Source organism: Lepisosteus platostomus, chromosome 11 (assembly GCF_059453375.1).
Source record: "Lepisosteus platostomus isolate fLepPlt1 chromosome 11, fLepPlt1.hap1, whole genome shotgun sequence".
Classification (NCBI taxonomy): Eukaryota; Metazoa; Chordata; class Actinopteri; order Semionotiformes; family Lepisosteidae; genus Lepisosteus; species Lepisosteus platostomus.
Window position 1 is genome coordinate 33050971 of NC_142621.1, and position 12872 is coordinate 33063842.

General features: G+C 47.0%; 1 protein-coding gene across 8 annotated transcripts in view; it reads right to left on the reverse strand.

Annotated features, from left to right (window-relative positions):
• Positions 1-12872, reverse strand: part of ralgps2 (Ral GEF with PH domain and SH3 binding motif 2) — a 112497-nt gene that overhangs the window by 80787 nt on the left and 18838 nt on the right. For 7 of the 8 annotated variants that reach the window (XM_088599288.1, XM_088599281.1, XM_088599284.1 and 4 more), the window contains 3 exons: positions 4463-4542; positions 2188-2326; positions 345-452 (listed from right to left, as the gene is read on the reverse strand). In XM_088599288.1, coding sequence (XP_088455414.1) covers positions 345-452; positions 2188-2253 — 174 coding nt within the window. In that variant the 5' untranslated portion in view covers positions 2254-2326; positions 4463-4542. The remainder of the gene's footprint in view (positions 1-344; positions 453-2187; positions 2327-4462; positions 4543-12872) is intronic. The other variant, XM_088599287.1, reaches the window with a different exon arrangement.

Sequence of the window (12872 nt, forward strand, 5' to 3'; positions counted from 1 at the left end):
TCCAAGCGCCGGTGGGGAAAAACAGGATATACAAGCTGTGTTTAAAAAAAAAAGCCCCTTTTCCATGCCAGACGGGAAGAATGGCCAGTCTGTTGTCAGTGAGAAGAGCGTGCCAGCAATAATGACAGGCTTTCGAATTCATGGATAAAGTCAGCTGAACGGGTGAATAATCATTACAGACATTCACATCCAAGAGTCTAGTATTGTTCCTTATGCTGTGCTCACTCTGGTTTTAGTCTAATTGGAGACTCTCAGTAAAACATTTCCCGGCAGGAGGCACTGACATTAGTCACAGTGCCCTCAGCTACAGGGCTACAACTGAAACATGTAATCGGATGTCTTACGGCATACTCCTCAGGGGTGACCTTCAGGACGTCAAACACCACGGCATCAAAGCTCTTCTTCAGTTCAGAGGAGCCTTTGTCACTGAGAGACTCGGAGCTGCTGCTCTTCTGGGGAAAAAAACATTCGGACCCATTAAAACCATCCGAGTCGAGGTACCGGCACACATTCACCCATCTCTCAGCACTGTAACCCCACACAGCACTGCCACACACTGCGCCACCTGACAGCACAGTCCCCTACCGTCACACACACTGTAACCCCACAGAGCACTGCCACACACTGGGCCAGCTGACAGCACAGTCCCCTACTGTCACACACTGTAACCCCACAGAGCACTGCCACACACTGGGCCACCTGACAGCACAGTCCACTACTGTCACACACTGTAACCCCACAGAGCACTGCCACACACTGGGCCAGCTGACAGCACAGTCCCCTACTGTCACACACTGTAACCCCACAGAGCACTGCCACACACTGGGCCAGCTGACAGCACAGTCCACTACTGTCACACACTGTAACCCCACAGAGCACTGCCACACACTGGGCCAGCTGACAGCACAGTCCCCTACTGTCTCACACACACTGTAACCCCACACAGCACTGCCACACACTGGGCCAGCTGACAGCACAGTCCCCTACCGTCACACACTGTAACCCCAGACAGCACTGCCACACACTGGGCCAGCTGACAGCACAGTCCCCTACCGTCACACACACTGTAACCCCAGACAGCACTGCCACACACTGGGCCAGCTGACAGCACAGTCCCCTACCGTCACACACACTGTAACCCCAGACAGCACTGCCACACACTGGGCCAGCTGACAGCACAGTCCCCTACTGTCACACACTGTAACCCCACACAGCACTGCCACACACTGGGCCAGCTGACAGCACAGTCCCCTACTGTCACACACTGTAACCCCACAGAGCACTGCCACACACTGGGCCAGCTGACAGCACAGTCCACTACTGTCTCACGCACACTGTAACCCCACACAGCACTGCCACACACTGGGCCAGCTGACAGCACAGTCCCCTACTGTCACACACTGTAACCCCAGACAGCACTGCCACACACTGGGCCAGCTGACAGCACAGTCCACTACTGTCTCACGCAAGCTCGCCGTGCTGTTAGAGCTCTGTCACTCTCCTGTACTGTATGCCATAGTGTGGAAAATGAGGAAAGGTTGAAAAGCTCACGGTTTACAGGACAGTGTACAGTTCTTGTCTATGCCATGTTGGCCCAAGGCTTACAGAGAACTGTGACAAGACTTGAGCTCGAAATCGGAAAGGGGTATAGGATAAATGGCGCAAAAATAAAACTGACATCAACAAGCTGCTTTTTCTACTGCATGTCCAACGTGAAAGAATTTGAATTTTAGAATGGTATAATGATACAAACAGTAACATGCAAAAAAACAAATTAAGTTCTGTGAGAAAACATCTAGACAAATTAATGCAAAAAATCTCACCCTGCAGAGCGATTAGAACATTCTCTTGAAAGACACTGCTTAGAAACGCCGGCATTGAACAGTGGGCAACACACACAAACAAACATCGATGAAGCTCTACAGCAGAACTGCTCAAGAGGCAGATCTTGCAAACAATCGCCTGCACCAATCTTTCACTGTCGGTGCATTAATTGCCTAACTCGCGATATGGGAGCTCAATTAAATAATAAAGGAGTTGACACTAGGCCAGACTTGACTGGAGAGGCTGTATTGTGAATGCCCCTGTCCTTCATCAGGATTTGAAGTCTTTTATCCTGTTTTACTTGCGAGAAGTTGTCTTCCAATGCACCCCTCCCCAGCCCTGCTGCCCTGCGCTGTCACTCACCTCTGATGCAGTAGCAGTGAAGCTGGCGACATGTGACTGCCCATTGGGGAGGTCCATCATTCCCATACCATCCGTCTCCTCGTGGCACAAGAAGGGCAGCAGTTACCTCATGGTCGGGGCAGCACAGCCATCCGTCCCACTGAGCAAAGACACAGGGCAACATGCAGGTCAGGAACATGCCACAACCAGGAAACACCCTGTCTGTTAACATGCAAGCAGCATGGCAACACAACATCACAGACAGCACCTCCTCATACTGGAGAGGAGCTCCCCCCACATAAGCCTGCAGGTGACCAGGAGACACCTTGAAGCTGAGAGAGCCGTGGGGCACTACTCCCACCCTACTGTCAGCAGACCTTGGCCACGTACCACCCCCGAGGAATCCCAGTCGCAGTGGGCTAGTGACCTGATGCAGGCTCCTACCTGCAATCACAGAGCTCAACGTGTGCTCAGGCAAGCACCATCACTGACTGATCCGTTCACGAGACTCCACATACAGTACACAGCTTTCATAACTGGAGCAGACGCAATGGCCATTTAAAGTGGTAAGAGAGCTCACGGCATCGTCCAACAGTTTGAAATGGTTTCCACAAGGGGCCTCTTCTCCTGACACGTCGAACGTACGGCTCTTGTCTTCTATTAGCAAAAGAGACTCCACCCTGTTGTTGTGCAACTGCAGCCTTTAATGTTGGTCATATACAGGCAGGCATTGTCAAAAAAGCTGATGGGACAACTTCAATAACCAGGGGAGGGATAGAGTAAGAACATCCGAATGTCTGAAGCGTGGGGTGTTATCATCATTGGAACACAAATCGTTTTAGAACACCACAACGAAAGCACAAGACTCTCACTTGGAGAAAAGCCCATTACATTCACAAGTTTACTCACAGGCTACTGAAATAAAGGGTTTTCCTGTGAGTGTTGCACCACTGTTTTGTTTTCCCCTCAATGATTCACATACTGTCTTGTTGCATGTTGTTGAGTAACATAAACATGTTGCCACAAAAAAAAGGGTGAGCAGTGAGATGCTGGAGAAAATTAAACACGTTACATGTACTATGTGTGCGAAATGTCTTCATCGAAACAACCTGGGTAAAAATGAATTTTCAAGGGAAGTGTACAGTTGAGGGAAAAACATAGAAGTACTAATGATGGTGAATCATCACCAACATACGTCCGTGTTGGTGTTGAAGGTGTGCATGCATTTTACACAGTGAGCATACGGTAAGATTGCTAGACAAGTATAAAAGCAAGCAAACTCTGTTGGTTGAATGTCTCCATTTCCTTGGGGCTGGATTTTGCAAGTGTATCCCGGTTAATTAAGAACAATGTCTGGATCATGCTGGATGCCTTCGAGCTTGCAGCCCTGCACCAGCTGGTGCTAACTTTCCCATAAGCCACTGCAGCTCACAGAGTGACAAATGGCTCTAACAGGTGGGCATGGCAGAGACATGTAAGCGCAAGTCCTCATTCTCCTGTGCAGCTGTAAGCCAAGCTGATCAACAATTGTGAATAGGATATAAGAATAGAACAAATATTTCGCTATTCTAAAAGGTAAAAAGCTAAATCTTGAATTCCTAGGATTACCATAAGGGAAATGAAGTAAAATGTTAGAACTTAACTTAAAATGTCAGAAAAACTGCCTACTCTTGGCAGAACTTTTACTTTCAAAATGCAAAAAGTGCAAAAAGCACTCTGAAAAGTTAACATGATCTTGGGATTTAACTGTACATGGTGCACACTGAGCACACAGTTGACCTATGCTGCCTTGCACCCTCCTCCTGAAGAGAAACAGAGCTGGTATCCCTCACAGCCCTTAAAGATCAGTCAGCTCTGTTAAAAAGTAGTGAGTGGTCTGGCTGTGTGAGCCTTTGACCTGGAGCCGCAAAGCACCATTAGAAAAGTGAAGGAAGCCCTGCCTTTACTCAGAAAACAAAACAAAAAAAGTTGATGGTCTTATAGAAGTATCCTTGTTTAGCTGCCAAAAAAGACCTTGTTCTACCCTTTTGGGGGAGTCTAGAAACATTCACAGCCCTCTCCTCCTGTCCGTAATCGCACACCAATATAAGTAGGGGTCAAAGGTTTTATTAGTTCTGCAGTTTTTGTCAGAGTAGGTAACAAAGAAGTGCTAAACAGTTCTAATTTATTTTAAACCTGGCAATACAGCTGTAATCCTGGTTGTGGTGAGTCATCCCTAAGGAATGGCCATTAATTTGAGCTGTTACAGTAATGACAGAGCATTCAATACAAACCTCATTCCCAGAAGGTCACTTACCAGCCGCCTGTCAGATCAGCATGTCAGCTGCAAAGCTCTGCCCGCTCCCCCTGCCTGGCAGTCTGTCTCCAATCAGAAGGCTGTGATCAGAACAGGAAGGACAGAAAACACATGAGCATTTCAGGAACACACTCCTGATACTGCTGTGGACAGGACAGAGGCTCACACAGTGCTCAGAAATTATATTGCTTAGGGCATCCTAAAGTCACGCAGTGCAGAAACCCCACCAACTCAATTAATCAAATAAGAATGTTAACACGCAGAACATTGGATACACGATTTATAAAAAGTAACCTGCTTGCAGCACTCGTGATACTTGGGTGGCCTGACTACAAAAAGCAACAGAGTGACACAGCAACCGTGCCCTTAAACCACAAAGAAACATTGCACAACTAAGGCAGACAGCCAGGATATCATGAAAACAAGTAAGAAGTTAAGAGAAGACATGGCTGGGGGTTCTCTTTTACTGACTGGATGGACAAGTGAAGAACACAACATAGGCACAGGCCTGGGTTTCACAGCGACAGCTATGAAAGGAAACGGTCAGTCCTACAGGCTGCACCGTCCCACAGTAGAAAGGGGTGTTCTTGTACATCTTAATACTTCTATTTAAAAGCATTTGACAGCAGCCTGTAGCCGGATCTCATCAGATCTCAGAAGGTAAGCAAAGCTGAGCCTGGTCAGTCCAGGAATGGGAGACCTGTAGGGAGAGCCAGCTTGCCGCTGTAAGGGATGGTGGATCGGCAGGAGGCGCTCTCCAAAACTGACCAAACCCATCACTCTCATTATGGGACACTGCTGAAGGAGGAGCCTTTCCATGGATGAGACTTCCATGCTGAAGTTCTGACTACTTGGTCATTAAAGACACCACGGCACTGCTCATAAGGGATATGAATCCCAGTGTCAAGGCTAAAAGAGACTCTGAGCTTGAACAATCTGGTCTCCCTAAAATTCTGCCTAAACCCAACTGGTGAAGCAATTGGGAAAATGACACATAAAGACAGTTATCATTAAAAATGTGAAAGTGTGAATACAACGTCAATAGTTTATTATGGCTCTCCTACACAGATGCAACTCCCTGAATCAGTGTATTAGAGAAATAGTTTAATGACTCCCTTTCACCACTTGTAGAACAGACCGCAGTTTGATCCGTCTCTCCCACAAGTCTGCAGTACTCCGAGTCGTCACAAGGTGGGGCCTCTTGCCTCAGCTAAGGTGGAACCGAGGGAAATCTTGTAAGTGCAGGACAGGGAAGAAAGGTAGCAGCTGTCCTGTGCTGCTGACTACCGGGCTTAGATGGTGCCAGTATCCCAGGCAAGTGCACAGTGCTGACAGAGGTGGCCAGGGCGTGTGCAGTCACAGCAGCACTGGCTCACACAATGAGAGGGCTGGCGATCTGCTAGCCTGCTCACACACCCACTCTGTGGTGGTCCAGCACAGGAAAGCTGGCTCCTTCCTCACAGCAACTTTCTTCTGGGAATGAGATCTCATTCACATGGTCCTACCAGTTCTACCAGATGACAGGCAGCTTCTGTACTTCTGGTTGGGGACAGCTTCTTGTACAACACATAAGCAAACGCAGTAAACAAAATAAGAATCAAAGTCCTTAACTACTGCTGCTGTATTCTTCAGAAATACTGCATTTGATAAAAGTGGCAGAGAAACATATTTGAAAGGGCCCTGAAAAGAGTGCCTCACTGAGCAAGGATATGCTGCAGCAGAAATAAGTCATGTTTCAGAGTATACAGTACAGCAACAGACCAAAGTAACGGAGAATCTGAATCCTATCCAGAAAGGAAGAGTGTAAATTTATATGGAAGGGGTCCACAAATATTTATATCAATGAAGAGAGTCAAACTCTGTTTCAATCACAGTTTAAGATAGCATGTGCAGAAAACAACTAAGTTTGAAGAGCGAAACAAAGCTGGTGCCAGGGTTACAAGGAGTACCTAGGATATATGCATGTAGACAAACATCAATATATCAAAACTTAACGTATGCAAATTACAACAACTGACAAAAACCCAAGCAGCCGCAGCTTATCTTTGGAGCAGGAACAGGACACAAATGAAAGACCCAGCACAAATCACTACACTTACTGAGAAAGACGATGAAACTATGAACCAGGTGAGAAAAAAACATCACAAATAGCTGCTATAATCAGCTCTGGCACTCCTTGCTCTCCAACACCCTCAGGTCACTGACAAATTCCAAGAGCCATGTGCCTGTGAATTTCACTCCAGCCTCTCCCATGAGATCACTGGTCTTGGCACTCTGCCCGCTACGCAGACTGCTCTGAACCTGGGGCAGAGCTGTATTAACATGCCCTGTCTGTGTCGGGTGCTCTGCCCTCAGACCAGACTGCTCTGAACCTGGGGCAGAGCTGTGGTAACATGCCCTGTCTGTGTTGGGCGCTCTGCCCCCAGACTGCTCTGAACCTGGGGAAGAGCTGTGTTAACATGCCCTGTCTGTGTCGGGCGCTCTGCCCCCAGACTGCTCTGAACCTGGGGCAGAGCTGTGTTAACATGCCCTGTCTGTGTCGGGCGCTCTGCCCTCTGTCCAGACTGCTCTGAACCCGGGGCAGAGCTGTGTTAACATGCCCTGTCTGTGTCGGGCGCTCTGCCCCCAGACTGCTCTGAACCTGGGGCAGAGCTGTGTTAACATGCCCTGTCTGTGTCGGGCGCTCTGCCCCCAGACCAGACTGCACTGAACCTGGGGCAGAGCTGTGTTAACATGCCTTGTCTGTGTCGGGCGCTCTGCCCTCTGTCCAGACTGCTCTGAACCTGGGGCAGAGCTGTGTTAACATGCCCTGTCTGTGTCGGGCGCTCTGCCCTCTGTCCAGACTGCTCTGAACCTGGGGCAGAGCTGTGTTAACATGCCCTGTCTGTGTCGGGCGCTCTGCCCCCAGACTGCTCTGAACCTGGGGCAGAGCTGTGGTAACATGCCCTGTCTGTGTCGGGCGCTCTGCCCCCAGACTGCTCTGAACCTGGGGCAGAGCTGTGTTAACATGCCCTGTCTGTGTCGGGTGCTCTGCCCTCAGACCAGACTGCTCTGAACCTGGGGCAGAGCTGTGGTAACATGCCCTGTCTGTGTCAGGCGCTCTGCCCCCAGACTGCTCTGAACCCGGGGCAGAGCTGTGGTAACATGCCCTGTCTGTGTCGGGCAATCTGCTCTCTGCCCAGACTGCTCTGCGTTTCCTGACTCTTAAACAATACTGTTACATTGAATGGACAGGAAATCTTTATCACCCTTTACACTGTTTTTCATAAATGAAATTATGGATAAACTACCCAAGACCTTGCAGATAGCAGTACCAGCCCTCTGTGTGCTCTGGTTTCCAGGAACAGCAGGCCTAGCCACCCAACATTTCAAATCAGGATGTAAACAGAGTTTTTATATCATTAATATTCCACCCTCACCTCTCCTCTGCCTTCCAGTAGGGTCTGAGGCAACATTCAGGCAGCTGCGACGCCCACGTCACTCACCAGCCTCCCGAGAGCCGGAGATTTTATGCTTCATCAGTACAATCTGCTACGAGACCCCCGGAAAAGTCAAGAAGCCACAGCAAGAGGCGGAAGAAATAGGTCTTTTTTCCTTTCCTGTGAACTAGGGATTTGCTGCAGGTGTGTGCGTGGGCACGAGTGGTTCTTGGTATGTGTGTCCTACACATGCAGTCTCCTCAGCTTTAATGAGACCTTTATCAGAGAACAAGAACCAGAGAATGTGATGACAGTCCTGTTCGCACGGCCCTGCAAGTGTGCTGGACACCCAATCAGACCCTCGCATAACTCCGTCGGTCTTGCCTGACGACGGCTGTTATTCACGGCACTTTATCTGCCCATACCCAGCCCCTCCACTCTGTGCCCAGCGAGGAAGTGCAGGAACATTTCCAGAGCAGCTCTGATCTACTAAGCCTGCTCGAACGGTGCTTCCAGGCATCCTGTGTACAAAGCCTATGAAGAAGGATGAATAGGTGGGTTGCAGAGGCCCTCAATGAAATACACAGGTTTAAGAGGCAGCTGAAGGGGGCCAGAGAGGCCCAGCACAAAGGGAATGGACTCCTAAATGGACAATCTGATCCATTTCAGGTTTTATGTGCAGCATGGGTCTTGCCAAAGCCGGCTAAGGCATTTTAAATTTCAAGACTGTTACCTCTGAGTGAATTTGCAACAACAGGTGTAAAGTTAAAATATTAAAATGTATGAATATTATGCATCATCTGGTAAAATACTATGTGTTCGGTGAGAAGAATTTTGGGCGAGAGGAAATACAAAACTGAAAACTAGCGAATGGGAATGAAGTCTTCAACTGTAAGGCCTTGAAATCTGTATTTAATCACAACAGGGGCTAAGGTGCTGCAGATAGGATAAATAAGCAGCCCTTCAGGATTAGAAGCGGCATTTGGCCATATGCATTTGCAGGGTCAGATCTGGAGCAGTGATAAGCCGTAATATCCCTGACTAAGGTAAGAAGCGCAGTAACTGAGGAAATTCCCTAGTAATTCTGTTCTGCTAGTGACAGACTTAGGCAGCACGATCGCTTAAGTACAAGATCTGCACAAGATCACTAAGTTGGCTCTTCACCAAGACTAAAATCTAGCCGTTATAACAGGATGCCAGCAAAATGAACTCTACATTGATCTTTCTCAGCACAACACTTCATGAAAAGGGACAGAGATCTTGATAACAGCATCATCATACATTCCTAGAGCTGTTTAAATACAGACTTGTAACGCGTCTTTCATTAAATCAATCATCGTTATGGTACATTCATAGATTGTCAGCTGTCCTGCACTGGTAATAGTATTAATAAACAACAATAATCAACAGAAAAGTCAGAAAAAACATTTTATATTATTTCTTTGGAATAATTTTTTGGAAGAGGTCAAAGGGCATTGGTTAGGAACACGCTTACACATTTCTTCCCTGAAAAATGAGGATGCCCTTTAACCGCTGAGTGTACAAAACATGCCTTTTAGAACTCTGAACTGTGAATATTGCGACTGTTAAAATGTGTTTGGTATCTATCACACAGTGAGTGATAAAAAAATCTGTTTACAAAAGAGCGAACTGCAGCACCGTCACGGATTGAGATTCTCTGAAATTAAATGCTTTCAGAAAATACAAACATCCCTTTTATTCAAAAGTAATAGGAAATCTACAAAAAGATCAATGTCTCTCCTAATCAAAATGATCAGAGGCCATGTGGTTCATAATTGAAACCATCAGTAGGACTGTAACTGAATGAGATTTGGCACAAGGCTACACCATTAAGCTCCCTGCTGCCCAGCCAGACAGAAGAGCAGCCTCCAGCTGGATCATGTGCAGCAGCACCTCTCCTGCACAGCAGATTAGACAGAGATGTGAGACACAGCTAAAATAAATAAAAAACACTCAGCCCTTTGGCTTTTAAGGCAAGTTCATATTTGCTATGGAGCCTTCTCTGGTGAGAGCTCTCGTAGAAAACACTGAGGAGAAGCACCGGCCTCTGGCTGCATCATGCTGGACTCGCACGAGTCCGCTTTGCCTTACTGCTGTTTTTGCTCTACACGACTGTGGACAAGTTCAGGGTCTCTCCCTGCTCTCACAGACAGCATGCTGAGCCCCTAACGCAATGTCAAGAGACACCAAAGTATTAGAAACCAAATGGATTCGCCGATAAAGGCAGCAACTTTCAAATTCATCTGCCATCGCATCATAGACATAACTGGAACAGGTCCATTTCTGTCAGTTTTTTTTCTGCTTTGCTGGCATTGCGGGTCAACCCGAGGCCAAAGAAATCGAAAGGTGCAAGAGTTCCAGCCGGAGTGCAGACAGCCTGCGAGGAGTCTGTAAAAGAGGCACTCTGTCATAGGAGCTTGTTATCATGTGTTAAGGTTGCCTGGCGACACTGAGGGTTTTAATAAACAAAATGAGTATTTTTTCCAGGGAAAGGGGCACTGTTGTTGTGCAGAACAGACCGAACAGAGGAGAGCAGGCACATCATAAACAACACTGCACACAAATACAGGATCTTCCATTTATATTACCGCCTATTCAAGTGTTTAATAAATCAAATGACTTAACTGGCCAAAATAGTTTGTTCCAGACAAGTGGGCTGGTCTACAGTTCATATCAAACCAGCTCCGCAAAGCCTCTTACTGCTGTTAAGGGTCACGGTGTCCCAGAGGCTAAGCCAGGAGTCTGGAACATGGTGGGACACAAGGGCAATTTAGAGACACAAATTCACCTAGATGGCACATCTTTTGAAGGTGAAAAGACACTGAAGAACCCCCCCAAAAAAAACAAATAAGCAAATTCCATGCAGACGATGTTCCTATTCAGGTCCAGACCTAGGACTCAAGACTTCCGAGGCAACAGTTTTAACTGCTACCCCTCCATACCATCTTGAACACATAGCAGTGGTGAGTTAGCAATTTTCAGTGAGATTTCAGAAGCTGAGGAAGGCTGGGACGTGTTCATACTCACTCTAAGGTTGCTGTTGTAAATAGTGTTGGGGGACCAGTCTCCAGATCAGAATTTAAGGAAACCACTGATGTAGTGTGGTGACAGGGGACACCGTCACTGTATTCAAATTACATTACAAAATGGTAGAATTCAGTGAAGAATTTATTACACAGACCGAAAAAATCCTCAAAACGAAGGTAGGAGGCCTTACCTTTTTCTGCGCTTTCCTAAAACCAACTATGAAGCAAATAGTACTGTCTTAATACACCATTTAATTAAACGCAAAACTGGTAATTCAATCTAACTATGATGAACGTCTTACTCCCAGCTTTCAAAGACCAAAGTGCTGCTCTGTGGGAACTATTCCTGGTGTAACTAGAACTCAATCCTCTAACCGCCTTCAGCCTATGGATAAGCACTTCCTCTGCTTCCAGGCCCTACTCTCTAATATTCCATTACCCCCCTGACTGGGAGGCACAGGTACACAATTCCTGCAGCTCCAAGAGTGGTCAAGGAATTGCCAGGCAAAGCTGGATCAGCGGGATCATTGTGGATCTGGGCAGCACTAATAATTACGCAATTCTAAACAAGTGATCACTAACTGTGCAGAAAGTGCAAGAGAATAACTGCAAACTTCATCCTTTTGACTGTACCCACGACTTTTAGTCAAGCCAACCCTTAAGTGAGCAGTGACATTGCGGGCATTCAGGAAAGACTGAGACAAAGCTGGCCGTGCTCAGGGCACTTGGAATGCTCTGCAGGCAACACAAATATTCCTTCCTTAACAGAAAAGGAGTGTGTTAAAAGAAAGTGAAAAAATGGAATTTGGTATTCTAACACAGGGAAACATGGCACAGGGCAGCCGATTGTGAAAAAACACTGATACAACCATGAAAAGCTGGAAGAAAATATCATCCAGAATAAATATGATCAGAATCAACCTGAAACAGGGCATACCTAGAGTGCCCTTAGTGGAGATCTGTCCTTTTTGTCTGGAGTCCTGCATTAGGAGTAATTGCATTAGCCTCAAAACGCCTGAAAACAAGACTGCAGACAGCACACTAACAGCTCTGTGTACCAGCTTGCCTCCACACCAGAACACACTGTGATTCAATCCCTTTCCTCCTATAAAAAAGGCCGTAAGCAGACAGACACATTCACACACCCTAAGCAATGAAAACACCTAAAACCGAACAGCCCAGGTATAACCAAGAACCTGGCTGACTAATAAAAAAGAGCTTTTTGTTCGACAAAACATTCTTGAGATGGGCTGCCATTACTAAGCACTTATCACACGGCACACAAATCTTTAGTCAGCTCAGCTGTACTTGTCTTGACTTGACACATCACAAGTGCTTTGGGTAATACACAATTCCTTCGTCAGTAACAAATATTGCTTAACTCCACAGAATAAATAAAAAAAACTTTTGCTTAATGAATGTGGCACTGTTAAATTGAACAGGAATCTTGTCAAACGTGCTCTCCTGATGAGTTTCTTTAATGCAGAACACACGCTGACCTTGGACCAAGACTTTTTTTTTTAGCTTCTCAGTACGTTGAATAATTAGAGCACCAATTCCAGCAGCCGGCTGCTCATTACTCACTTCATTCAGAAGCCCATAGGGCCTCCAGGTATTTGCTCCAGTTGCTTTGCTGCATGCAGACCAGCAGCACACACTGTGGCACTGGGCACTCCAGCCTGTGGATACGTGTTAGATATAGCCTCCACAGAGCCCGACGCTGCTGAACACTATAAACCCAGAGAGAGGCATCGATGCCAAGCTGGGGGATGGCAAGATCCCAGAGCAGCAGTAAGTGACGTGCGCACTGCACACTTGCAGACTGATTTAGGGCCCCAGCAGGGAATACCCTTGATTTAGCATTCCATCTTTTAAGAGCTGCATTTGTATTGGTTAAAGATCAACTCAGCGAGCCTTACAAAAGTACATCAGATAAAGTAGCAT